A 25,933-nucleotide genomic window follows, 5' to 3' on the forward strand; every position below is an offset into this window, starting at 1 on the left:
GATCAGGACTTGGAAAACAGTAACGAAACCCAGGAAGAGGATAAGGATTGGTCTGCTTTTTACCATCAACTATACCCCAGCACATCTGCACAAGCTGGTCAGTGATCAAGCCAATACTCCTTCCTGTGGCCCTTGGCCGCCCCCTCCCACCCTTCTGCGCCCCCCTGGCCTTGACTAAATCTGTGAGTTGCCATCAATAACTTGCACCTCATCTTTGGTGGTTTCTTTTCCAATGTTTTTATTTTTCAAAATATACAATTTATTTACACCTTTATTTCACAATGGTAGTTTGTATATTTATTCCAAAATCTTTAAATAACTCCTCAGTAAACACTACAAATCACAGGATCGGTCCAACTGCTTCCCTTTAACCTTTACACATGTTGAGTTTCAAGTAGTAATGGTTTGTGGGTAAGAAGGGAACAAAACTAAGACCAAAAAAAATTTTTTTTTTTTTTTTTACATAAGCTTGACATGTAGGATTAGAAAGGGCAATCTGAGCAGCTACTTGGTCCGGGGCCCACTAAGGGTATTTATATAGTTTATAAATAAGACCCTCTATGGGCATCGAGGGTTTTGGTTACAGGAGGAAAGGGTGGGAACACACCCGGGGGGCTGAGGCGGTGTTGCTGGGAGATAAGGCACCGTGTCAAGGCTCCTTCTCGGCTCGAGGAGGCACCGGCTGGAAGGGTCCTGAGTGAGGCGGGCGGGGGCCCACCTATGCCAAGGGGAGGCTGAGAACGCCTGGGGACGGGAGCAGGTTCCCACACACGGAGAGGTCTCTTTACCCTCCTTTGGGGAAAAGCTTTGTGATTCTGGAGGCCAGGAGAGACGGGAGAGCCGGTTCCTAAAGAGAGGGCTGGGGGCTCCCTCCAGCCTTGAGCCCACCTGCACAGACAGCTGAGGGCCGCTGTGTGGACGCTGGAGGTGTCTCTGCCCAAGGCACCTGGCGGTACAGCTGGAGTTGGTCATTGGCAGGGACAGAGGCATCGCCCCAGGACTGGCTGTGGGCCGCGAGAGGCTTCATGCTTTCTCTTCTGAGACCGCTTCATCCATCTCCGTGTTCTCCAGTCCAGAACTGCCACACCCTCTCCAGGAAGGGAAGGTGGGCCCCGCAGACCCCCTCTTCGCTGTGCATGTAGCAGCTCCAGGGCAGCAGGGGGCAGCTCCTAGGGAGCCCAAGGTGCTAAGACACAGGCCTGGGCCCAGGGGTCAGTTGCCTTCACTCCCCCCAGGAACGTCCCCGCCAGCCGGCTCCTGGAGCAGTCCTGGGGACTGGGGCCCTAGGCGGATGCTGGTGGAAAGGCTGGGGTGCTCTAGGGAAGAGCCGGTCCCCGAGGGCTCTTAGGCCACCCAGCAGACGGGGCACTCCTGCACCGGGTCAGGAGGGCAGGCTCAGGGTCATCCTTGGTCAGGGTCTCCCCAGGACCCTCCACCAAGCCCGAGGGCTGGTCAAAGCCCACGCTGTCCAGCCAAGCAAACCTTCCTTGCAGGATCTGGGCAGGGTGGACTGGGGTAGTGGCCATGGAAGGGTTGAGGGTGGGGCGGGGCGACGTCACTGTGTCTTCTGGTGGGGCTCTTCCGGAGTGAGGGTGTGGAAAAAGTGATCCCAGAGTTTGCTGCTGATGCCGAACCCTAGGGCGGGAGACATGGGGAGAAGGTCAGGCGCTCTTGAGGAGTGGGATCTCTTTGCTTGGAGGGAGCCCAGGCGGGGCGTGCCCGTGGGCAAGTTTCAACATCACCCCTGACGACCTTCCTAACTCCCAGGGCCATCCTGGCAGAGGTCAGAAGCAGGGTACCAGCGTGCCTAGACTCCCAGGTGTGCTGTGGGAAGAACCTCAAGGCTCTTATCTGGCCTGCCTTCCTGGGAGAGCCTGGCACTGCCTGCCTCTTCCTCTCTCCCCCAACAGTCCAGTCGCCTCCTTCTCTCTGAAGATGCCAAATTCACTCCTGCTTCAAGGCTTCGGACCTATTGCTCCTGGGATGCTCTTTCTCGAGGCGTCAGATGCTGGCTTCTCCTAATTTAGGTCTCAGCTCTAATGGTGTCTGTGTAGTGACGCCTTCCTAGACCACTTCAGCTAGCATTCTGCTCTCCAGTAGGGTAGCCACTAACCCATGTGATTCCTGAGCATTGGAAATGTGGCCCCGGGCTACAGAGGAACTGAATTCCTAATTTTATTTAATTTTATTAATAATTAACTTACATTCCAGTGTAAAAACCTAAACTTGGTTCAGTTATTGGAAAACCTATAGGCACATTTGGAGCAGTTCATATATGTGAATCTACTTTTTTGACTGTCAATTTTATAAATTCTAAACATGAATGAAGTATTTCCAATGGAGATTTAGCCCTTGAATGGAGATGAGCTTGTAAAGTGCAAGATACACACCAGATATCAAAGACTTAACAGAAGGACAGAATGTAAAATCTCTCATTAAAAATCTTTTTAGCCACGCTGCACGGCTTGTGGGATCCCAGTTCCCCAGCCAGGGACGGAACCTTGGCCCACAGCAGTGAGACTGCTGAGTCCTGACCACTGGACCCCCAGGCATTCCCAACAGTGTTTGATCACATGCTAAAATGATGATATTTCGGTTATATTTGGCCTGATAAGGTGTATTATTTACATTAACTTCACTGCTTTAGTTTTACTTGTTAACGTGGCTCCTCGAAAATGTAAAATCCCATCTATAACTCACACTGCATTCTATTCGCAAGTGTGGGACCCCCTCCCACTGACACGGTTTCCTGACGGTCGCCTGGCTTTCTTTTCTTGCTGGCACTTATCGCTGCTCTGGAATGATCTTTGCTCTGTATTGGTTTCCTGGTTTTTCTGTCTCTGTACAGCCCCCTGCTCCAGGGCCTAGGATGGGCGTCCCCGGCTTGCCTTTCTGACTGTGAACCCCAGAACCCAGGCTGGCCCCGGCTGGAAGCTCAGCGGGGGCTGTCAGACGGGAAATGAGCAGCTGGGGGAGGGGGTGGCGTGGTGGGTCCTCACCCGACCGATGGTGTGCAAAGTGGTGCTTGACGTGGTGGGCCTTCAGGTGGTACAGGTAGGAGCCCTTGTGAGGGGAGCCGAAGTGCAGGTAGTAGTGGGTCAGGTCGTAGATGACATAGCCCAGGAGGCTCCCTGCAAACACAGTGCCCGCCACGGCCGCGGACAGGATGAGCCGTAGCACCAGGTAGAAGAAGGCTATCACCAGGGAGGCCGGCACGGGCGGGAAGACCAGGCGGAAGGTGTCGAAGGGCGCCTGCGGACAGAGGCTCACGCGTCAGGACACGGCCCGGGGCCCCGGGGCCTGCCTGTGGTCACACACCGCTCGCTGGCTGGCGACGCTCCTTCGGGACAGGGGCTGGAGCGGCCCAGACGGGCCAGGGAGGGCGCAGGCCCCATCGGCGGCTTGGGGAGGGCAGGCCACCAAGCCTGAAGCCCTGGAGAGCCTGTCCGGCCCCAGTAAGTCAGGACAGGAGCTGGAAAGCTCCAGGAACGTGGGGGTGGGGTGGTGTGGGCAAGATGCTCACAGGTAGGAGCAGCTTGCCTGAGATGCTCCGCTCTGCGCTCAAGAGGCCACTCTGGCTCTGGAACTTGCTAGGTGTGGAGAGGAGCCCTCACCCCCACCCCAAGGACCATGCAGGGCATCGAGCTCGAGGCCTGAGGGTGATGAAGGCACACATGCTGGGTGACCCTGGAGCTGCTAACAGGCAGGTCTCCCCGCCAGGTGGCCTTCTTTGCTCCAAGTGGGTGTTGTCAAATTGAACCAGACCATGAAAGAGCCTAGCCTTTGGTCCTGAGGCTTCACAAGCCAAGGGCCTGGCAGAGGTAAAATTTTAGACTCTGCGAGTATCCCAAGACCCTCTCTGGACTGAAAGAGGAGAGAGCGAGCGATCAGGTGACTGAGACAGAACACTACACTGACGTGGGCCCCGCTCCCCGCTGACCGGAGCAACAACAGGACCTGCGGGGCTCTGTGCCGGAACCCCAGCTCCTGGTCAAAGGGGAAGGAGGGCAAGGGGAGGGTGGGCACCCTGCGCCAGGACGGGAACAGCGTGGGGCAGGGACATCCTCTGGATGGACCTGGCTTCCAGTCCTGACTGCCGGGACCCTCGTGTGTTGCCCTGAAGGAGCCCCAGGGTGGGTGGATGACCAACAGTATAGACTCTGGCATCCACAGGGGACGATGTGCTAGGGTGACCCTGGGTGAATGGCTTAGTTCCTTTATTTCCCCAAGCCTCAGTCTGCCACTCTGTGAAACGGGGAGAACGGCAGTACCCGCTTCAGAGGGAAGCTCCACAAGGTCAGTGATTCTGGCCTGTTTTGATCGATGATGTTCAGAACAGCACATGGCACATAGGGAGTGCTCAGTGAGCATTTGTTGAACGAGCAAATGAATGAGCTGTTGTGAGGATTAGCATTGGACAAGCATGCTCACTCTGTCCACAGCCGGTTCAGGCTTGGACCCAATCACACGCCCTTGACTTCTCCTCGCCCTCAACCCAACCCCCACTGAGATGGGAGCTCCTGAGGGCGGGCGTCAGCAGCATAGCCTGAGGGGCACTGCACCGCTCACCTTGTGGTGCTGGCCGTGCAAGGCGAAGTGCAGCATGATGAGGTAAGCGCTGTCGCTGGGCGGCTTCATGTGGAACAGGAAGCGATGGATGAGGTACTCCAGGAGGCTCCAGAGGAACAGCCCCAGCAGGAAGAGGCCCGGGAACGCTGACTCGGGCATGGCCACTGAGTACTCTGCATCAGGTGCGAGACAGGGAGGTCAGGGGCTGGAGGCCCCAGAGGCCCAGCCCGGTCACCTTGGGGGCTGCCCACAGCTGCAGAGCCCAACCCCACCACTGGGGCCCGACAGTCAAAACAGGAGGGAGACTGTGAGGATGTGTGTGGGCTTATTTATGAGGAGTCCTGTCAGAGGATGACTAATGTGGTGGATCCCATTGATTTCAGGTATTGAACCACCCTTGCGTTCCAGGAATAAATCCCATTTCGTCATGGTGCATAATGCTTTAATATGATTCAGTCTTCTAGTATTCTGTTGACGACTGCTGCATCTTGATCCATGAGTGATAACTGCTCTGGAGTTTTCTTTCTTGTGGTATTTTTGTCTGACTTTGGTATCATGGTAAGATATGACTAGAGATCTGAGATCTTCCTTAAAGGGACCGTAAGAGGAACAGCCACGGCCAACGCTGGACCCCTGCCTGGTGCTATGGTCTGCGTGTGCTCTCTCAAATTCACATGCTGAAACCTAACCTCCAAGGTGATGAGAGGTGCTCAGGTCATCAGGTAAACAGGACTAATTCCCTTATAAAAGAGGCTCGAGAGAATCCTCCCCTTTTTGACATACAAGTATTCAAGGAGTCTTTGACCTAGAAGAGGGCTCTCGCCTGACTATGCTGGCACCCTGATCTCAGACTTCCAGCCTCTAGAATCATAAGCAATCAATTTGTTGTTTACAAGCCACCTAGTCTATGCTATTTTGTTACGGCAGCCCAAATGGACTGACACCAGAAAAGACTGACCTTGCTTCAGTGGCATGAAGGAGAGGGCAGGGTGATCCTGATGAAGCCAGCAGATCTGGGGGCTGTTGATGGAAGATGTTAACAACCATCTTCCAAGGGAAGATGGGACTGGGGGGCCAAGAGGGTCAGGAAAACCCAAGGAGAGAAAGGTTCATTGAGAACATCTAAAACCACAGCATATGAGGGAGATGTGAAAAAACGGAAGATGATTAGCCTGGAGACCAGAAGATTGGAGTGATGTCATCATCATCAAGTGAGGCCCCCGCGCCCAGCTCCTGGAGGAGAGCCTGCAGTCCGCACGGCCTTTGTTCCTTTTCTCCACTTCACTGATTCTCTAACCTCACAGGGACTTCAGCTCTCACTGTTTCTTCAGGTCTACCATCACCCTCTGAGTTTGACTTCTTTTCTCCACTAGCCACTGCTTTGGTTATACTTTCTCTTTAAAAAAGTGGCAGCTTTATTGAAATATAACTCACATATCTTACAATTCACTACTTTCAAGTGTACAGTTCAGTGATATTTGGTATATCTACAGTTGCACAACCATCACCACAATTTTAGAGCCTTTTCATCACCCAGAAAGAAACCCTTTACCTGTTAACAGTCATTCCAACCTTTGTCATTTCCCAGAGCCAGGAAACCTCTAATTTACTTTCTATCGTATTTTCTGATTCTGGACCCGTCATACCAATGGAATCACACAATATGTGGTCTTTTGTGACTGGCTTCTTTTGTTTACAATATTTTTAAGGTTCATTCATTTGTAGCATGTATTAGAACTTCATTCCTTGTTAATATGGATGCACCATAATTGTTTATCCACTCACCAGCTGATGGACAGCTGGGATGTTTTTTTTTTGGCTATTCTGAATAATGCTGCTATGAACAGTCGTGTTTTTAGTTGTCTTGGGTATACGCCTGGGAGTAGAATTTCTGGGACTTTACTGCAACTATGTTTAACTTTGGGGGCACCACCAAACTATTTTCTAAAGCTAACCTTGACTTCAGCTGCCCCCATGACCTCCCAAGCCTGGATGAGCACAAAAGTCTGTCTCTCCACCCCAGACCCAAGCCGCTGAAGATGGAGGAGGAGCCGTGTGTAGCCATGAGTCTGGTGCCTTCAGCCTCAGCTAGGCCTCAGACACTGCCTGGAGATCCTTTCCTGTCTGCAGGCCCAGCTCCCTCCTCACTGCCGTCAAACACCCCCTTTCCCTCCCATCCAGCCTCCTACTTCACACGAAAAAGACTCCTTGGGGTAGAAGAAAGGAAGGGGGAGAATGGCTCCTCCATAAGCGTCCACCTTCAACCAGCCCTGATTATGCTTCAACCCTGTAACTTCGTGCTCCTCCGAGAAGAAGTGTGCACTCGGGTGCCTGGGCCCTGGATGGTGGTTGGCAATGGTAATAGCAGCAGCAGCAGCAAATGTGTATTCACCAGCCCCTACATGCCAGGTGCCACTCAAGTGCTTTACACGTCACGTTCGTCTCACTCCAACTTGATGAAATGCTGGCATTGCCCTTGTCACTGAGGGTGTGGAAGTACAGACAACTTATTACATTACTGACCAGCTCACCCTCAGTCTGCCCCCCACCACCCCCTTCATGCAACTCCTCTGGGCATCTTCAGCTTCTCCTCCACTGCTCTTCTGCTCATATTTAAGACTTTCTCGTCATAGACACAGTCCCTTCATAGCCAAACCCCCTGAAAAGGTCAGTTAGACTTAAGTCTACTTCACTTCTTTCCATTCGCTCAAGCCTCTAAAGTCTGCCTTCTTCAAAGAACTATGAAAGCCATTTGTGATGTATTTCTTGGCAGATCAAAGTAATTTTTTCAATTCATCTCTAAAATTGGCTGTGGCATATGATGCTGGTGACCACTCTATTTTTGAACCTGTAACCACAGAAGTTCCCAGCCTGAGGTTTAGGAACGCCCAGAGAGTCCCTGGTTGGATTTCAGAGTGAACCTGTTGACATGGTATTCCAAACAGTGCACCTGTGTGCGTCCTTCTGGGGCAGATCCCCGACTTTTCAGATTCGCAGAGCGCTGGGACCAACACGACCTGAGCACAGAGCTCCACTCCCTGCCTACTGGAACGCTTGGCTCTTCTCTTCCCACCTTTTTTCTCCTTTTCCTTTTCTTTCTTTCCTTTTTTTTCTGCCATGGGGCTTGTGGGATTTTTAGTTCCTCAACTAGGGATTGAACCTGGGCCTTCGGCAGTGAGAGTGCAGAGTCCCAACCACTGGGCCTCCAGGGAATGCCCTCGCCTCTTCTCTAGGGGCCCTCTGTCAGGCTCCACTGTGGAAACTGTCTCTGTCTCCAGGGTCAAAACCTTGACCCTCCGCTCTCAAATGCCCTCGTTTGATCTAGGATGTCAGTCACACCCACCTGTTGACAACCCCCAGATCTGTGTCTCCAGCCCAGCCCTGGATAGCCACTTGCTACTGGCCATCTCCACGCAGCTGTGCACAGCCCCGCCTGCAAGGTCAGCAGCTTCCAAATGAAGCTAATCATCCTCTTCTTCCTTCCCACCCAACCGCACCCCAGGGGGAGGTTAATGACTCCACACATTACCAAAGCCTTGACTTATTCCTCTCTCCCATGTCCAATCTGTGTCACCAAGCTCTGTCAGCTCCCTCTCCTTAATATCTTTTGATAGATAAAGTTAAAAAAAAAAGCCAGACACAAAAGACCATGTACGGAGGAGTCCATTTACATGGCACGTCCTGAAAAGGCAAGTGTACAGAGAAGCAGGTCGCTGGCTGTCGGGGCTGGAGGAGGGGGAATGAGGAGCAGCTGCTCAGGGGAATGGGGTTCCTTCTGGGGTGACGAAAACATTTTGGAACTAGACAGAGTGGTGGACTGAATCATTCACTTCAAAATGGTTAATTCTGTATGTATCTCATTTCAGTTAAAAAACATCTCTTGGGTCAGTTCACCGCTCTGACTCCCCCATGACCTTATCAGCACCCCACAGAAGCTTCCTGCTCCAACTCTCTGCCCCTACGTGCTGCTAAAACCCTCTTCTGGTACCTCATTCTCAAGTAAAGTCCAGCCCCCGAGCCTGGCACTCAGGGTCCCTTGAGACCAGCTCTGTCCACATCATCCCTGCCTCATCTCCCCGCCACCCCGTCTGGGGTCCACTGAACCACGTGGGACCCCTGGGGGCCCCACGCTCCCCTCCCCTCCCCACACTCCCCTCCCCACACATCTTTCCTTCACTGGAATCCTCTCCCTCCCTTCCTCCGGTAAGAAATCGCTGCAGATGCCCTTTGCCCTGACCTGGGCAGGGTTTGAGCAAGGCCTTCCACATCATCCTTTCTGTTTCACTCTTTCACCCCCACCGGGTTATGAGCAGAGAGGGTATTTCATGGGCAGAGAGGGTATTCTGTTCTGTCTCCTGTGCCCTTAACACAGCAGATGCTCAGACACTTGTGGGAGACTCATGGGCCAACCCACGCCTCTCTAGAGGGCTGGACATGGATAAGATTTGACCTGTGCTGTTCCAAAGGCAGCCTCTCGTTCTGTTTAAGGAAACAGTTCTGAAGGGCTGTGCCCAGTGTGAATGGCCACAGGGAATCACTGCGGAAGGAGAGAGCCCAGGAAGGTGGTGGGGAGGAGAGGTGACTTTCCAGCTCTCTGGACCAGATTCCGGGCCACTATGACAAACGGTTCCAAATGAGTCTCTAAACTAAGAAGGATTTTTCATGCCTCACCTGGAAACTAACACACAACTCAGCCAAGATTCAACCCCCCAAGGACCCGTCTCTCTCAAAGCAGGTGGTAAGCTGCTCTGATGTCTCTCATCAGCAGGGCCTGCGGTGTCCACACCCAGGCTGACACTTGCCTGTCAGCGCTGCCTTGCTGGGCGGCTCTGGCTGACCAGGTCCCCCTCTGAGGGACGGCTGGCCACTTCCAGGGTCCTTCAGGACACCCTGCTGAAGGGCAGGGTTCAGGTCTCCGCCCTGTACTATCTACGTGCTTTCTCAACAGTAAAATATCCTACCACCTGTGAAGGGCTGTTGCTAGAACACAGGGAATATAATACCTGGCAGTGTGATAAGTATGTATCTCGGAGGAGCCTGGTGGGCTACAGTCCATGGGGTCGTAAAGAGTCAGACATGACTGAGCGCCTTCACTTTCACTTCACTTACATGTAAGAATAATATACTGTGTATGAACATATCATAATAAATAACACTCTTCATATGTTACAGGTCGCTGCTATGATCTTTAAATGTTATCTGCCAAATACATCCAGCCACAGTCCTCCCCGGGCGGCATTTTCTCAGTTCTTGCAGGGCTCTGGAGGGTCCCTGGTTGGGGGAGGAGTTTCCCTCCTAAAGTGCAAGAGTCCTTTCTTGCTGCGTAGTTCACTTCTCGGAAAGGACTGGACATACAAAAGCATTCCCTGGCCCCAGGCTGTGGTCCTGACCTTTGCTGGGGCTCCCACCACAATCCCTGCCTAGGATGTTCCTTGGCACCCACTCTAACGCACCTCCAGGAACCGTGCTGGGGGCCAGCTGGGAGGTGAAGACCCTCTCTGCTTTCCAAAGCATTTTCACACACGTGCAGCTGCGAGTTTCAGCCTTGAACTGCTGCCTGCGCGTGGCTCCCACTGTTCCTTGGCACCCTGAGTTCCTGCATTTCCTGCAGCCTATCTCTTGTCCAGGAGCTGTGCTGGGACCCTGCCGAGTCTCCATTCGCCTCACTTCGTGGCTCTGTTTTCCCTGCCTGGGCCTGGGCCTTGCCTGGCAAGCCGGGGGTGAGGGAGGCATGTGCGGCTCTCTTGCCACCATTGCTGGCATCCTGGTCACAAGCCCACTAACCCTACACTGGACCTTTATTGGCACATTTCAGCTCTCCGCAGCACCGTCAAATCACCCGCCCAGCCTTGCACCAGAGTTGCCTCCTATAGGTCAAGGTTCTGCCCGCCCCCTCACCCCAGCACCACCCCTGTCGGCCCATCAGGCCGGAGCTGGTACCGAGTGGCATCTCCCGAGGACTCCTGCAGAGGGACCTGGGCCAAAGCTCCGGCGTTCCCTTCTCCCTCTGGCCCCAGCCCTGTCGGGCCCGCCACTGTTGGCGATTGTTCGGGGAGCGCTGGGCAGAAACAGTGGGCGATTCAGTGAGCAGGCCGTCTGAGCAACAAGCCCTGTGCTGTGCCTGAGCTATTCAGCGTGGGCAGAAGTGGGTAACCTTGGCTTGAGGGGTGCACACATTAACCCTTGGTGTCTGGGAGCAGCCTTAGCTCTGGGGGACTTCCTACAGTTGGCTCAGCCCCACCCCATCCTGGACCAGGTGGGAAAACTGGGGCTCCCCGCACTGTGGCTGTGGCCCCTCTCATCTAGACCGTTCAGCCCTCAACTTGTCCTCCTGGAGGAGGTGGGCAGGAGAGAGCCCTGGAGCGTGGAGAGAAGGAGCTTGCATTTGGCGCACACAGGGGTTCAGAGGTTCATAGTCAGGAATGTGACGTGTGATCAGGAGAGGTACCTCTTCCACCTGTCCCCCACTCCTGGCTTCTGTCTGAGCCACTCAGCATGGGTGAGCACTTTCCCAAGGCGGACTCTGCCAGGATGGGCAGGTTACCTGGGCAGGTGGTCCGGACCTGGAGGCCTGAGGTAGGTGATGAACTGGTGAGGCAGGCTGACAGCAGAGGCCATGCCCACACGGTGCTGCCCTGAGACTCAGCCTCACAGGCTCTTCTCTCTCTCCCCTGCCTGCCTGGGTGACACCTGGCAGCTACATCCTAGCCACGTGAAACTAACCTGCTTGTTTAACTTCTTAAGGTTCCATTTCTTTATCTCTAAAAAGGTGTAATGATAAGTCCCTTGCTTGCAGGCTGTTGGGAGGGTTAAATGAGATGGTCCCTGGCAAGTCCCAGGCATGTGATGAGTGCTCAGTAGAGGTTACTGGAGTTACTCCGAGTCAGGCTTCTGCTGATGGCCCTTTGCCCGGGGAACACTAGGATGCCTCGGATCTGATCTTTGTTTCCAATCTTTCTCCTCTAGGTTCTAATCTCCGTTTTGTTCGTGAACCATTCTGAATTCAGCTCTGCTGTCCTACCTGGTGAAATGACTTCATTTAGTTTCCTGACAAACAACACCAGGTCATACTTTTTCTGTTCTTTGACTCACTGGAAATCCCCTTCTTTATTGCTATACCACTTGATGAAATGATTTAATTTAATGTGTGGCTATTTTTTTTTTTTTAATTCCTCTTTTGGAGGGTGGGGAAGTCTGACCTTTCTTTCGGAAGAGTATTTCTACAGATAGACCTCATTTTAAAATGCTTGTGATGTGGTTCAGGGTTCTAAGGTCTCAGAAACTCAGGAGCAGGGAGAGCACCAAGGTCCACGCCCCCAGGAGCCACGGGAGCTGCACAGCAGGAAGACCAGACATCACCTGTGGCGAAGGGTGCCAAGAGCTGGACGTTGCCCTGGGCAAAGGCGCCGTAGTAGGACCAACTGCAGTACAGGACCAGGGGGATCCAGATGATGGGGACGCTGTACCTGCAGGAAGACCATCAGGGTGAGAGAGATACATGCACAGCAGCCTGAGACAGCCCAGCTTCCCGAGAGACATACCTCTCCACTAGAGGGGGGACGAGAAGGAACTAAAGCAGGTGCAGAGAGCACATGGAGACCTGCTGTCAAAGGGACACTGCTGCGGGGGTGGGGAGGGGGCAGGAGGAGGAAAGAAGAGAGCAGCTGTGAGTCTATCTCCCTCAGTCTCTGAGTTACTGGAACGGAAAACAAAAAGAATCCCTGTGGCTACTGACAGTGCAGTTGTATAGGTGCTGCCCTCTCATGGCAGAGGATGCAATTGCAGGCAAAACTGCCCCCCAAAGGCTGCTGCTGCTGCTGCTAAGTCGCTTCAGTTGTGTCCGACTCTGTGCGACCCCATAGATGGCAGCCCACCAGGCTCCGCCATCCCTGGGATTCTCCAGGCAAGAACACTGGAGTGGGTTGCCATTTCCTCCTCCAATGCATGAAAGTGAAAAGTGAAAGCGAAGTCGCTCAGTCGTGTCCGACTCTGCGACCCCATGGACTGAAGCCTACCAGGCTCCTCTGTCCATGGGATTTTCCAGGCAAGAGTGCTGGAGTGGGGTGCCATTGTCTTCTTGGGCAGCAGAGGCTAAAAACGCCTCATAGGAGTCTGAAACAGAACAGGAGGGACATTCAAAGCAGCTTATGGCTACATGTTGGGTTGCCACTCGGTGGAAAAAACCATGCACAGGAATAGATTATGCCCATGACATGTTCCACCGTTGCCAAGAACTTGCAGTACCGCTCTGGGCTCCAGGGACGGACCCTTCCCCTTCGCATCGGGCTGGCACCATCAGGAGAGGGGACAGCCCACCATGACCCCAGAGCAGGACTCACCAGACGGTCTTGCTGAGGGCCTCGACAAAATCTGAGTGGAAGAGGCGGATGGGCCTGGACACCGGCTGGTGGACCCACTCATCGTACTTCTCTCCCAAGTGTCCGACCTGCCACAGGAGGGGCTTCTGCCAATCCACCAGGTCCTTCAGGAGACAAAGCCAAGCGAACACTTGAGACTCACACCTCTTTGTTCCCCTGGTTACGGCATCCATCCCCAGCTCCACCTCAACTCTCATGGTCTGTATGGAGCAACCCACACTCCCTACTGCAGAGATCAGGAACTAACCGTTCATCCCAACCCTTGGGCCACAGAAATGGGATCCAGGACAGGCCTATGGCCTAAGCTGGTGCAGTGAGCCATCATACACCCTTTCCTCTTGCTGGGATGGCTAGGTTTGTGGGGCATGACCCTGGAGTTGCCAGGGGAGCCTGTCTGAGGACTCAGTCAACACAGAGGATGGTCAAGCCAGGAACTGGAGACACCAAATTCTGTTGATGACATCGGAGTGCCCGGATTCAGCACCGCATGCCTGAAGCTTGAAGTCTTAACCAGGATTCTTCAAGTACAGGAATCAATACATTCTGTAGGAAGAATCAAGTAGGCCCTTTCTCCTCCACCAAGGCCTTTTTTAGTGGTGGCCTATGCAATTCATTCATGCATTCAAACAATCATTCATTCAGCACTTTGCCTGATGCACATGCTGGTTGCCGGGGAAAATAAACAACAATGTAAAAGATCATCTTTGCTTTACGTAGCTTGGTGCAGAAGCAGAGCTCAGGCTCCAGGGGTGGGTGCTGTCGCTTCCTGTGTGACTCTGAGGAAATTACTTGGCTTCTCTGAGCCTCGGTTTCCCTGGCTACCAAATGGAAGTAATAACAGTGCTACTTGCATCAAGCACTCAGCAAGGTGAGACAAGCCAGGCAGGATAATTTAATGGTGATGCAGGCAGGCTGAGGTTCGGAGGCGAATGATTGGTACAAATGTCTGAGTCTAGGGTGGGAGAGGAGGGCTTCGCACAGAAACTGGGGTTTGGGTTTGGGTTCATACAGTATGAAAGACTTAGCAAGAGGGACAGGGAAGTGGAGATGCGGAGGAAGCATGGGTGCAGAAGTGGCGTTCAGAATGACTGGGGCCCATTTGGTCCCCTGACTTTGATCTGCGGGGCAGAAGAAAGAAATCTGCTGAGGGCTTTAGATGACAGAACACCCAGCATCAGGCCCAGAGGCTGCCACTTCATCCTCCAGGCCAGCTGTCCCCAAGGTGAGGATGGATGTGTACCGCAGAGGCACACACAGGCTGATTCCCCGAGGTGGGGAGGAAATACTAGAGACTGCTCTTGATATATTTCTCTCATATACAGACCATATTTGAATGCTTTCTAATGTACATAATACAAGAATACATAAGTTCATGCAAATAATTTGTGGATAATTAAAATGGACATATAATGAAGAATATGCTCAAAATGTTTTACTTATATGGACGCAAGATCAAAAAAGTACGGAGGCCACAGCTCTGGGCAATGAGCAGCCCTTGAAGATTTCTGATGAGTTGGTGTAGTGAAGATTAATCTAGACCAAAATCAGTCAAAAAAAAAAAAGACCTTGGAGTCAGGCGACCCCCTTCAAAGCCCAACCCTGCTGTTTATGAGCCGTGGGATCCTGGGCAAGCGTCTACCTCCCAGAGCCTCTCGTCTCTCGTGTCTGTGAAGCCAGGTGTGCCTGGACCCCCACGCGTGATAGGAGAGAGGGGTCCATGCACCCTGTGTCTGGTGCTCAGGGGGTTCAATGAACCTCCAGTGCAGGGGGTCAGGCTGCCACCACGAGTGAGAAGGGAGGTGGTGTCCGGAAAGGAGTGGAGAGAACAGATGTGGATACGTGTGGAGGACAACCACGGAAGCCAGGGAGGAAGCATCAACTATAGTCCACAAGCCCACCTTCCCACAGCCCCATCTGGAACCTACTCCTTGCACAGGCCTCCGTGCCACAGCTGGCCTGGGCCCAGCAAGGGTCCCCGCCCTGCCATGACACCCTTGTAGCAGGGGGCGGAGGGTCTCCGGGCACGTGGGGAAGGTCCCCAAGCATTCTCTCTGTGCCTGAGCCCAGGGGGAAAGGCCCAAAGATGCCGTGGTTCTGGCCACGTGAGCCTGGCAGGTCCCAGGTGCTGACAGCCTTCATGCCTCTCAGGCTGGAAGATGACCCAGGGCAGCCCAGAGCCATCCCACACAGCATCAGTTACACCAGGCGACCGTCCAAACCCTGCCCGACTGTGACACTCCTCCTGGCCCCAGTCCTCACGCCTCCTTGCCTTGGGTCTAGCAAACAGATCACTGGGCGCCGACTGACTCATTCCTGCCATTCCTCGGCCTCTTGTCTCACACACACACATTCTCTCTGTGTCTCCCTCACACATACCAGCAAAGAACCGGAGGAACCAGCTAGTGGCCTGTGTTTACATCTTATCTTGCAACAGACCACAGAAGCCTACCTCAGAGTAGCTCAGTCAGGAGCACAGCAAGCGCATGGGGCTTTGTCCCTGCTGTGCCAGCACCGAGGGCAGAGCGTCACAGAGCCCTGGTTGCGTGCCGAGCGTGGCTCTGGACCCTTCCTGGGAGCTCAGCCCTCTGATCCCCGCCGAACCCCTCACGAGGAAGGCGCGGCGTTGCTGCTGGCACGCAGATGGGGAAATGGGAGCAGAGGAACTTGCCAGAGACGGCTCGGTGAAGACACTGTGATGAATTGGCCCCTTTATCACTGGGAAATACAGGCTCTGGTAGGACTTCTTGTCCTGAGCCCATTCCGTCTGATTCTCGTAGAAGCTTCCTCATGCTTAGCGTCTGCATGACCTGCCTTGCCCACCCTTTCACTTTCACCTTGCTCACACTGCGTCCCTTGCAGACAGTGTATAGTCGAGTCTGACTTTTCCATCCAGTCACTCTCTGCATTCTTAATTTTTTTGATCCTGCTGCACAGCATGTGGGATCTTAGTGCCCTGACCAGGGATGAAACCCGCACCCCTAGGATTTTAAGTGGGGAGTCTTACCCTCTGGACCACCAGGGAAGCCCCCACTCTAACTGGAGTATTCAGTCCATTTACCTTTCAGGTTGTCTTGCTATTCGCCTGCTCTGCTCTTCACTTCTTGACTTGTTTGTACTGACCAAGTATTAAAAATATTCTAGATTATCTGCTCATCTTAGTGATGCCTCTTTTTTTTTGTATTTTTCTTAGTTGCTACCACCTATCTCTGGTTTTTATGTGTTCCACTTTTGCATACACATGACAATTAATTCAGACTCAGCTACCTTAGACAAGAAAAGTTTCCAGCTGTGGCACAGCACTGCGAACAGGTAGACCTCTTTCTTAGCCAAGAAGCAGTTTAGGCAAATTTTTCCTGTTTTCCCTTTATTTTGTGAAGCGCACAGAAAACAGCTTTGGATTTGTGAGCTTAATTCACCTGAGACCCAGGGAGAAATATCTAGGTGAGCAAAAAGCAGGGATTCCAGCCCAAAGGGGAAGGAAAGCGACCCTTCCATCTTAAGCATAGAAATTCAGCTTGGCTGACTTCCTCCCCACTTTGAGAAGGAGGACTCTCAGGCCCAGAGGGGTTAGGTGGCTCTTGGGCTGGAGCTGGCTGGTGCTGTAGCAGGAGCCTCCCTTCCCGCCTCCCCCAGCTCACAGCGTCCCCCACACACTCTAAGAGACCCACGTGTGCTGTCCCAGTTCTCTTCCAGTCCTGCTCACCGAGGCTCCCCAGGTGGTGCTTGCAGTAGAGAACCCGCCTGCCACTGCAGGAGACGTAAGAGACACAGGCTCCATCCCTGGGATGGGAAGATCCCCTGGAGAGGACATGGCCACCCATTCCAGTATTTCTACCTGGAGAATGCCAGGGACAGAGGAGCTGCAGTCCATGGGGTCGCAGAGAGTCAAACAGGGCTGAGCAGCAGCAGCATCCTGCTCACTGATGAGCGTCTTAGGTGGGTGTTGGAATACACTCAACACCGCTCACTTGCTGGTCATTTCCAACAGGCAACTGGCCCAGAAGCCAGGACAGCAAGACACGAAAGAGATGACAGCTTGGACCCAGTGAGGTGGGAAGGGACTCGGGATAAATGTCACTTCCTGCTCTACCTGGCCAGGACAGCTTGGCCACTTCACACACGTACACACACACGTGAGCACGTACACACACACACACACACACACACACACACACACACACGGCTCTCTTCCTCCGGAGCTGAACCTGCTCCTGGCCCCTTCGCACCCCTACTTCCTGAGGCTTGGGACACAGGGAAGGTGTCAGCAAAAGTCTCCCCGCCTCAGAAGAAGGTTGGGTGAGGGACAGGAGGGGGGACCAGCCCAGGTGCGTGAGGGGCTTCCATTGCCCGCCTCACAGTAGCAAATCCTCCTTTTACAGCAGTGGAACCTGATGGTCAGAGAGCGTGGCATCGACTCAGTGCAGCCAGCTAAAGCCAGACCGCACGGATGAGGGCGAGGACCAGCCCAGACACCGCTCTGGAGTGCGCTTGTTGGGGGACCTGTGTGTGTTGGGGGGAGAGGCTGGGATGAACGCAGAGACCTGGGGCCACAGGCCAAGCCCCAGGAAGCGCACAGCAGTTAGTGTGAGCGTGGCCCTGCGTCCCCCTCCCTGCCCCACCAGCAGGCAGAGGGCGGGAGTTTCCTGAGTATGCCAGGAATGCAGCTGCAGCAGGGCTGGCAGGGGGACAGGGCAGCCTGCTGCCCGGAGGGCGGGTGCAAGGGTGCTGCCAGGGTGGAGGGGGCTTCTCTTCTTGACTCATCCTCTCCCCAGTGGCCCCTTGTCCTGGGCGGTGCGGGGCCGGGTGGCACAGTCCTCTTTCCGGGGCAGTTCGCGCTCGACAGTGGGAACCTGCTCATCCCCCGGCGGCGAGGCGAGGCACAAACGGGGTAGGGGGTTGGGGGTGAGGGGAGCGCCGAGGGGGCAGCGGCTCTGCGTCAGCAGCTCCGCCCACCACCCGACAAGAGCCGAGGCGATTGTTCCCGGCAACACGCACCCAAGCCCGAGGCGCACCGCTCCAGGGCAGCTTTCTGGGCCAAGGAGGCGGGAACGGGAGAATGGAGAATTCCGGGGAGAATTCCAGCTCCTGGGCTCAGACTCCAGGTGTACTGTTCTTGGAAGCCAGAATGTTGCTAGTCGACGCCTTTGATGAGCCCATCTGACAGATGAGGAGACTGAGGCTACAGCCCAGCTGTACGTGCCGCTCAGCTCCGGGCCGAGGTCCTAACCTCAGCTGGCTCAGGACCCCCCCCAGGGCAGTGAATTCTCCGGCACAGAGGCTGTGAGGGACCCAGCACTGGAGTCTAGTGTGTGACCCACGGGGGCTCTTGGTGGCCTCACAGGGGTCGCTGCAGGCCCGTCCCATGAGGTCTAATTGGGGTCTCCCAGATGGACAAGCTCCAGCCCACAGGAGGGGTTCTGCCCTGCATACAGGCTCCCTAACCTCCCTGCACCAGAGGAGGGGACCTCAGGCTCGCTCTGCGCGCTCCAGGAGACGAGCGCTGGGAGGCCCGCAGAGAGTTGGGACAGTGCACAGCGAACACACCAGCGCCCTGCAGCCCCGCCCAGGCGCCCAGCCCACACCGGCGGGTGGACTTTCACCAGCAGCTCACTTTCTGGTCCCCGTTTGTAGGTTCTTCCAGATCGTCCCGACAATCCCACACAACACCGGGCAGGAATAATCTCCTCCTCTTGTTGATGGGAAAACAGACCGGAATTGTCTGTGGTCACCGGGCGGCTGCTCCTGCCCCCAGCCTGCCTGGTCCAGTGCCCCTGCAGGGACAAAGAGGGCAGAGCCCAGCCTGCCTAGTGTCTCCCTGGGGATAGTTTTGAGCACTGCTGAGCTCTTAGGTGAGTGTTTCCTGGTGATTCAGTGGTAAAGAATTCGCCTGCAGTGCAGGAGACCTGGGTTCGATCTGTGGGCTGGGAAGATCCCCTGGAGGAGGGCATGGCAACCCACTCCAGTATTCTTGCCTGGAGAATCCCATGGACGGAGGAGCCTGGCGGGCTGTGGTTCATTGGGTTGCAAAGAGATTGAGTGATGGACAGTGAGCATACGGGGCGGATCAGAGGTGGGGAGGGGAGGAGCAGGGAGAAAACTGGGCCGGGAGGACAGTCTTGGGGAAGCCCCCATGGGTTCCTCTGCAGCCAGGCCCTCCAGACTGCTACTCTGGGTGGGCCAAGGGAGGGAGGAGGCTCACCGGGGCCTGGGGTGACTGGGGGTCAGAGTCCTGGGGAGAGAGACTGGACCATGATGTCAAGACTGGCCCTCTCCAGGGGAGCTGCTGGGGGACCCTGGTTCCAATCCAGGCTCTACTTGCCCGAGTTCTCAGTGACTTACCTGGGGGTTGTGAAAGGATAAAACCCAGGTGGTCAACATCAACATCTTTGCCAGGCAGCCCTTGATGCCAAGGGTGTGTGTGTGTGTGTGTGTGTGTGTGTGTAGGGGCAGGGAGGTTGGGGACCTGCTGGATGACTCTACCTGTCTTTTAAAGGAAGAGAGCAGCTCACTCCCACTGGAGGCCTCCAGGAGCCTGAGGGAAGCAAGCGCTGCTGGAGTCTGGCTTAGCCTGGGGAGGGATGGGAAAAGGCCTCCCGGAGGAGTGCCTGCTCAGACCCCCCTCACCTTCTGCCACCCCCTCTCCCGGTCACAGGCCTCAGGGTCTTTCTCTTGGCCAGCTGTCAGGGTGAAAGTGTTCTGGGACCCATGGAGGGGGCAGGTCAGGGGGCTCAGCTGTGACCCCTAAGCTAACCAGCAGAGTGACTTTGACCTTGTGCAGGAGACAAGCTCTTCCTCATGAGTTAAATCAGGATCATTATCTCTTTGTATTGTTGGAAGAATGAAACCAGATCTTTGTTCAGTTGCTCAGTCATGTCCAACTCTTTGCGACCCCCTGGACTGCAGCACGCCAGGCTTCCTTGTCCTTCACCATCTCCTGGAGTTTGCTCAAACTCTTGTCCATTGAGTCAGTGACGTCGTCCAACCATCTCATCCTGCCCTCACTCTTTCCTAGCATCAGGGTCAGCTCAGACTTGAACCAGATCCCTTCCAGCTAAGCTAGAGGGGTGTCCATGAGTGCTCAGTTGTATCCAACTATCTGCGACTCCATGAACTGTAGCCCTCAAGGCTTCTCCGTCCATGGGATTCTCCAGGAAAGAATACTGGAATGGGTTGCCATGCCTTCCTGCAGGGGATATTCCTGACCCAGGGGTTGAACCTGAGTCTCCTGCATCTCCTGCATTACAGGTGGATTCTTCACCCATTGAGCTACCCGAAATTAGATAAAAGATAATATTTTTAAGGAACCTCCATACTCTTCTTCATAGTGGCTGTATCAATTTACATTTTCACCAACAGTGTAGAAGACTTCCTTTTTCTCCACACCCTCTCCAGCTTTTATTGTTTGTAGATTTTTTGATGATGGCCATTCTGACCATGCGGAGAAGGCAATGGCAACCCACTCCAGTGTTCTTGCCTGGAGAATCCCACGGATGGGAGCCTGGTGGGCTGCCGTCTATGGGGTCGCACAGAGTCGGACACAACTGACGTGACTCAGCAGCAGCAGCAGCAGCGTTCTGACCATGTGAGGTATTCGCTTCATTGTGTTGCATTTCTTTAACAATTAGTGATGCTGAGCAACTTTTCCTGTGCCTCTTGGCCATCCGGATGTCTTCTCTGGAGAAGAGAAGTGTCTAGTTAGGTCTTCCACCCATTTTTTGATTTTTTTTTTTTAATTTAACTGCATGAGCTGTTTGTATATTTTGGAGATTAATTCCTTATCAGATGCTTCATTTGGAAATATTTTTTCCTATTCTGTCAGTTATCTTTTCATCTCATTTATGGTTTTCTTTGCTGTGAAAAAGCTTTTAAATTTAATTAGGCCCCATTTGTTTATTTTTGTTTTTATTTTCATTACTGTAGGAAGTGGGTCAAACAAGATCTTGCTGTGATTTATGTCAAAGAGTGTTCTTATATTTTCTGCTAAGAATTTCATAGTGTCCAATCTTACATTTAGGTCTTTAACCCATTTTGAGTTTATTATTATTTTTAATAATTAATTAATTTGGCTGCAATGGATCTTTAATTGTGGCATGTGGGATCTAGTTCCTGGATTAGGGATCGAACCCAGGCCACCTGCACCGGAGCACAGAGTCCTAGCCACTGGACCACCAGGGAAGTCCTGAGTTTATTTTTGTGTATGGTATTAGAGGGTGTTCTGATTTCATTCTTTTACATGTGGCTATCCAGTTTTCCCAGCACCAAGAGACTATCTGAAGAGATATTCTTACTGAAGAGACTGTCTTTTCTCCATTGTATATTCTTGGCTCCTTTGTTATAGATTAGCTGAGCATAGGTGCATGGGCTTATCTCTGGGCTTTCTATCTTGTTCCATTGGTCTATATTTCTGTTTTTGTGCCAGTACCATACTGTCTTGATGACTGTAGCTTTGTAGCATATTCTCCAGCTCTGTTTTTCTTTCTTAAGACTGCTTTGGCTATTCAGGGTCTTTGTGTTTCCATACAAATTGTAAAGTTTTTTATTCTAATTCTGTGAAAAATGCCATTGGTAATTTGATAGGACTCGCACTGAATCTGTAGATTGCTGAACTACCACATGATCCCACCACTGGGCACATGCCCTGAGAAAGCCGTAACTCAAAAAGACACGTGCACCCCGATATTCACTGCAGCACTGGTTACAACAGCCAGGACATGGAAGCAGCCTCAGCGTGTACTGACAGACACATGGGTAAAGATTTGGCACATATACACAATGGACTATTACTCAGTCATAAAGAAGAATGAAGTTGTGTCATTTGTAGAGATGTGAATGGACTTGAAGTCTGTCATACAGAGTGAAGTAAATCAGAAAGAGAAACACAAATATTGCATATATTATGGGATCTAGAAAAATGGTACAGATAAACCCACTCATTGGGAAAGACTGATGCTGGGAGGGATTGGGGGCAGGAGGAGAAGGGGGCGACAGAGGATGAGATGGCTGGATGGCATCACTAACTCGATGGACGTGAGTCTGGGTGGACTCTGGGAGTTGGTGATGGACAGGGAGGCCTGGCGTGCTGCGATTCATGGGGTCACAAACAGTTGGACACGACTGAGCGACTGAGCTGAACTGAAGGCAGAAGGAGAGATGCAGACACAGAGAACAGATGTGTGTAGACAGTGGGGGGCAGAGAAGGCAGGTGGGATGAACTGGGAGATTGAGACTGACATATATACACCATCATGTATAAAATAAGTAATTAGTAGGCACCTGCTGTATAGCACAGGGAACTCGGCTCAGTGCTCTGTGGTGACCTAGATGGGTGGGATGGCGGTAGGGTGGGAGAGGAGGGAATATATCTATACATACGGCTGAGTCACTTTACTGTACAGCAGAAACTAACCACATTGTAAAGCAACTATATCCCAATAAATTAGAAAGATAAATAATAGACATAATTGAGAATGACAACTTCAAAACAATAATACCATCAAAGTGTTTAGCGTACAGTGTTTGGCGCAGGGTAAGAGCTTAATAAAAGAAGAATTAATTTGGTGCTAACCCCACTGTCCAGGGGGATCTGGGCAGGGGGTTCTGCAAGTCTCTCAAACCATACTAGCTCAATCTGGTTCCCAGGAGGCTGGCACTCCAAGTGGGAAGCCCTGCCAAGGACACAGCAAAACAGCAAGGACAGAGGGACAATTGGGGCAGGTGTGCCCAGAAGCCAGGAGCAGCGGCGCTCCAGCAGCTCCGCTGGGCAAGGCTCCACACAGGCCTTACCGGGGAGGAAACAGGGAGCTGTGCAGGACACAGTGTGAGGTGAGGAGCTTACCTGGTATCTTGTCCCACAGGGAAACCTGGGGTCCTGCCCAACAGGTGACGGAAGGTATGATTTAAAAATAATTCCAATAAAACCTCAGGCAGAGCTTGAAAGCCAGATGATGCTGCAGCTCTAAGCAGGGCAGGGCCTGCTGGGCTTGCTTCCTGGCCCTTTCCTTTCAGAATCTTTACCCGATGCCTCAGCACCCCATCCCTGTTCCCCTCATTCTTCTCAGCATGGCTGACTCTGTCCCCAGCTTCCAGGGCCGGGTGGCCGGGCCAGGCGACCCGAGACGCCCTTCCTTAGCATGAAGGGTTAGCTTTGGCAAGTCCACCCCAGATCCCTGGCTTCAACACACCTCCTGCCCTTTTCACCTCTCTCGAGAATTCCTCGAGGCCCCTGGACTGGGTCAGAAACAGATGGGGATCTCCCAGAAGGGCTGGGATGGACCACACGGTAGGTGAATTTAAAAAAGGGAAAAGGCAAGGAAAGCACAGTTCGTTCTCCCTGGGAAGTGAGCTCCTTGAGCTGGGTCTTCTCGGTGCCTGGGGGAGGCACAAAGCTGACCCCCCATTGCTCGCAGCGGGTCTCCACGGCCTCTTGCGCCCCAGTCCTTGTCCCCCTCTCTCAGCCCAGGGACGCAGGAAGAGGGACAGGAGGAAGAGAGAAAGTGTGTGCAAGAGAGAGACAGACAGAGGCGGGGTGCGTGAGTCAGGTGTGACCTGGGCATGCTGGCGAGGGGCCAGGGGCTGGCCCTGGGGGACGGGAGCGGGGGCTGTCTTCACCTCGATGGGGGCAGGGGTGGCGAGACAGGCCTGGGGGACGTGACTCCCTGCCTCAGGCTAGGGGAGCCCAGGGACACCGGGAGGACCCCTCTCCAGCACACGGCTGTGATCTGCCCATCCTCAGCCAGGCTCATGTGACAGCCCCCTCCCTTCTAGGGCAATTCTTTCTGGCCACCCACCCCAGGCCCGGTCAGCTCTCTAGAGGGTGCTTTCCTTCCGACATTCAGTCCCTAAGCCAAGCCCCACGCGCTGGCCCAGGGCCCCCTCCATGGGGTCCTCTGAGCACCGCCCACCGAGCGCAGAGCCGGATGTGCTGTGGCTTCCCCGCCCCGTCCTGCCTCATCCACAGCCTCCTCGGCTCCCACTGTAGCACCTCTTCTCTCAAGCCCAGGTCCTGACCTCACTAGCTTGAAGCCCTTGTCTCTTCACACTGGCTGTCTCCCCCACCATCTTCGTCACATCAGAGCAAGCCCAGAGCCCCAGAGCTTCCAGAGAAGCCAGCCATTGGTACCGAGAACCCCATCCTCTGCCCTGGCCTGGGCGATGAGCAGTCGTGCCTGAGTCTGGCGTCAGGGTCAGGAGACAGGTCCAGTGGGTCCTCTGGGAACATCCTGCCCTCGACCCCGCTTTTGGTCACAGGCCTCCTTGAAGGGAACGGGGCACAGGGCCACTTGTCCTGGACTCTCCATCGAAGGACGCACAAGTGCCTTTGCCCTGGGCTGACGGGCTTCCCCAGAGGCAGTGCCAATGCCGTCTCTGGGCCCCTGGGGTCAGGGCCTCCGGAGTCCCGGCCAGATGGCAAACCACCAGTGGGCCCCTCCGGCCAGCTGTGCTCCTTGGGTGTGCTCCTTGCATCTCCTCACACTGTAATAACACGTTCTGGGGGAGATCTGCCCTCCTCACCAAACTGAGCTCTTTGAAGGCAGCGGCCTGTCCTGCCCATCTTTAGTTCCCAGTGTCGAGCACGGGTTGGGAACATGTATGGACATAAACACTTGCGTCTATTCCAGGAGGAGATGCCAAGATGACGGCGGGCAAGTCCCAGGAAACAGGCTGGAGGCAAGTGCACCAAGTCTGTTTCCCTCCTGCTGCTGCTGCTGCTGCTGCTGCTGCTAAGTCACTTCAGTCGTGTCCGACTCTGTGCGACCCCATAGACGGCAGCCCACCAGGCCCCGCTGTCCCTGGGATTCTCCAGGCAAGAACACTGGAGTGGGTTGCCATTTCCTTCTCCAATGCATGAAAGTGAAAAGGGAAAGTGAAGGCGCTCAGTCGTGTCCGACTCTTAGCGACCCCATGGACTGCAGCCCACCAGGCTCCTCCATCCATGGGATTTTCCAGGCAAGAGTACTGGAGTGGGGTGCCATTGCCTTCCCTCCTGCGCCCCTGGGCAATGCCACCCCGCACGTCTTGGCTCCACCGCCACTGGCGACCACCCAGCCCCTCCAGGAGCCCCTGACCAGCACACGGGTGCGCCTAACCAGGGCCGGATGCTGGTCTGCGAGCGAGCGCCGAGAGAAGCGAGGGGCTGGGCTCTGCACCCGCCTGATGCAGAGGGCTCCTGCCCATCCCGGCCTCCTGCCAGTGGTCACCAGCGCCTGGGCCGCTCTGCCTCGTGCACTGGTCAAGCTGGGCGTGTCTGCCTCATCCTCGGGCCCTTCTCAGCTTCAGGGATCCCGGTGGGGGACCTCCCTCTGGGGTTTTTGCAGCCAGACCTTGCATGTGGTTTCCAGGGACCCACCACCACGGTGGGCTGAGTTTACTGCCTCAGGTCAAGCTCGTGAGCTGTTGGCGCCTGTCCCCGGGTCCTCGTCTACCCTCATCATGACCAGCCACGCTGGTGGCTCCACGCCCCCTCTCCTTGGCCCCTCGAGCCCCAGGTGCCACCCCGCCCTGCCCCGTGCCCGCTACCTTTTCCCAGTCCACCGCCTTGAGCTTTGGCTCCATCACAGGGTCTGTCTTCTGAGTGCTCGCAGAGGCTACAGGCCCATTCTCCACGGGACCCTGGGGAATGAAGACAAGAGCGGATTACCGATGGCGGCAAGGGAAGAGAGCCCGCGCGGCCCTTGCCGAGCGTGGGAGCACAGTGCGGGGCAGGGTGGGCGGAAATAGAGGGTCCTGAGCGCACTGGAGAGCGGGTTAGCACTGAGTGGGCGGTCTTATTCCCGACACTCGTCTTCTCCTTAGAAACACACACTAAAGCAAGAGGCAGAAAGATCCAGGGGAGAAGAGAAGCTGGCCAAGAGACTGGAAGGAAACGAGAGCCGTCAGGGGGAATGTTCCGGCCCAGGGGAGCCCTGCCAGCCCCTCCCCAGGCTCCTGGCAGTTGCCAGGCCAAGAGTCGCAGGGTGGCACCCAGAAGGCTTGCCAGGTCACACCTG

At 54.3% G+C, this 25,933-nt stretch overlaps 1 protein-coding gene across 2 annotated transcripts in view; it reads right to left on the minus strand.

Annotated features, from left to right (window-relative positions):
• Nucleotides 1–221: 221 nt before the first annotated feature.
• FA2H (fatty acid 2-hydroxylase) overlaps nucleotides 222–25,933 on the minus strand; it is a 54,159-nt gene continuing 28,447 nt past the window's right edge. For both annotated transcript variants that reach the window (XM_061386737.1, XM_061386738.1), the window contains exons 2-7: nucleotides 25,464–25,556; nucleotides 12,909–13,051; nucleotides 11,929–12,035; nucleotides 4,570–4,742; nucleotides 3,000–3,252; nucleotides 222–1,635 (exon numbers count right to left, since the gene is read on the minus strand). In XM_061386737.1, coding sequence (XP_061242721.1) covers nucleotides 1,556–1,635; nucleotides 3,000–3,252; nucleotides 4,570–4,742; nucleotides 11,929–12,035; nucleotides 12,909–13,051; nucleotides 25,464–25,556 — 849 coding nt within the window. In that variant the 3' untranslated portion in view covers nucleotides 222–1,555. The remainder of the gene's footprint in view (nucleotides 1,636–2,999; nucleotides 3,253–4,569; nucleotides 4,743–11,928; nucleotides 12,036–12,908; nucleotides 13,052–25,463; nucleotides 25,557–25,933) is intronic.

Source organism: Bos javanicus, chromosome 18 (assembly GCF_032452875.1).
Source record: "Bos javanicus breed banteng chromosome 18, ARS-OSU_banteng_1.0, whole genome shotgun sequence".
Classification (NCBI taxonomy): Eukaryota; Metazoa; Chordata; class Mammalia; order Artiodactyla; family Bovidae; genus Bos; species Bos javanicus.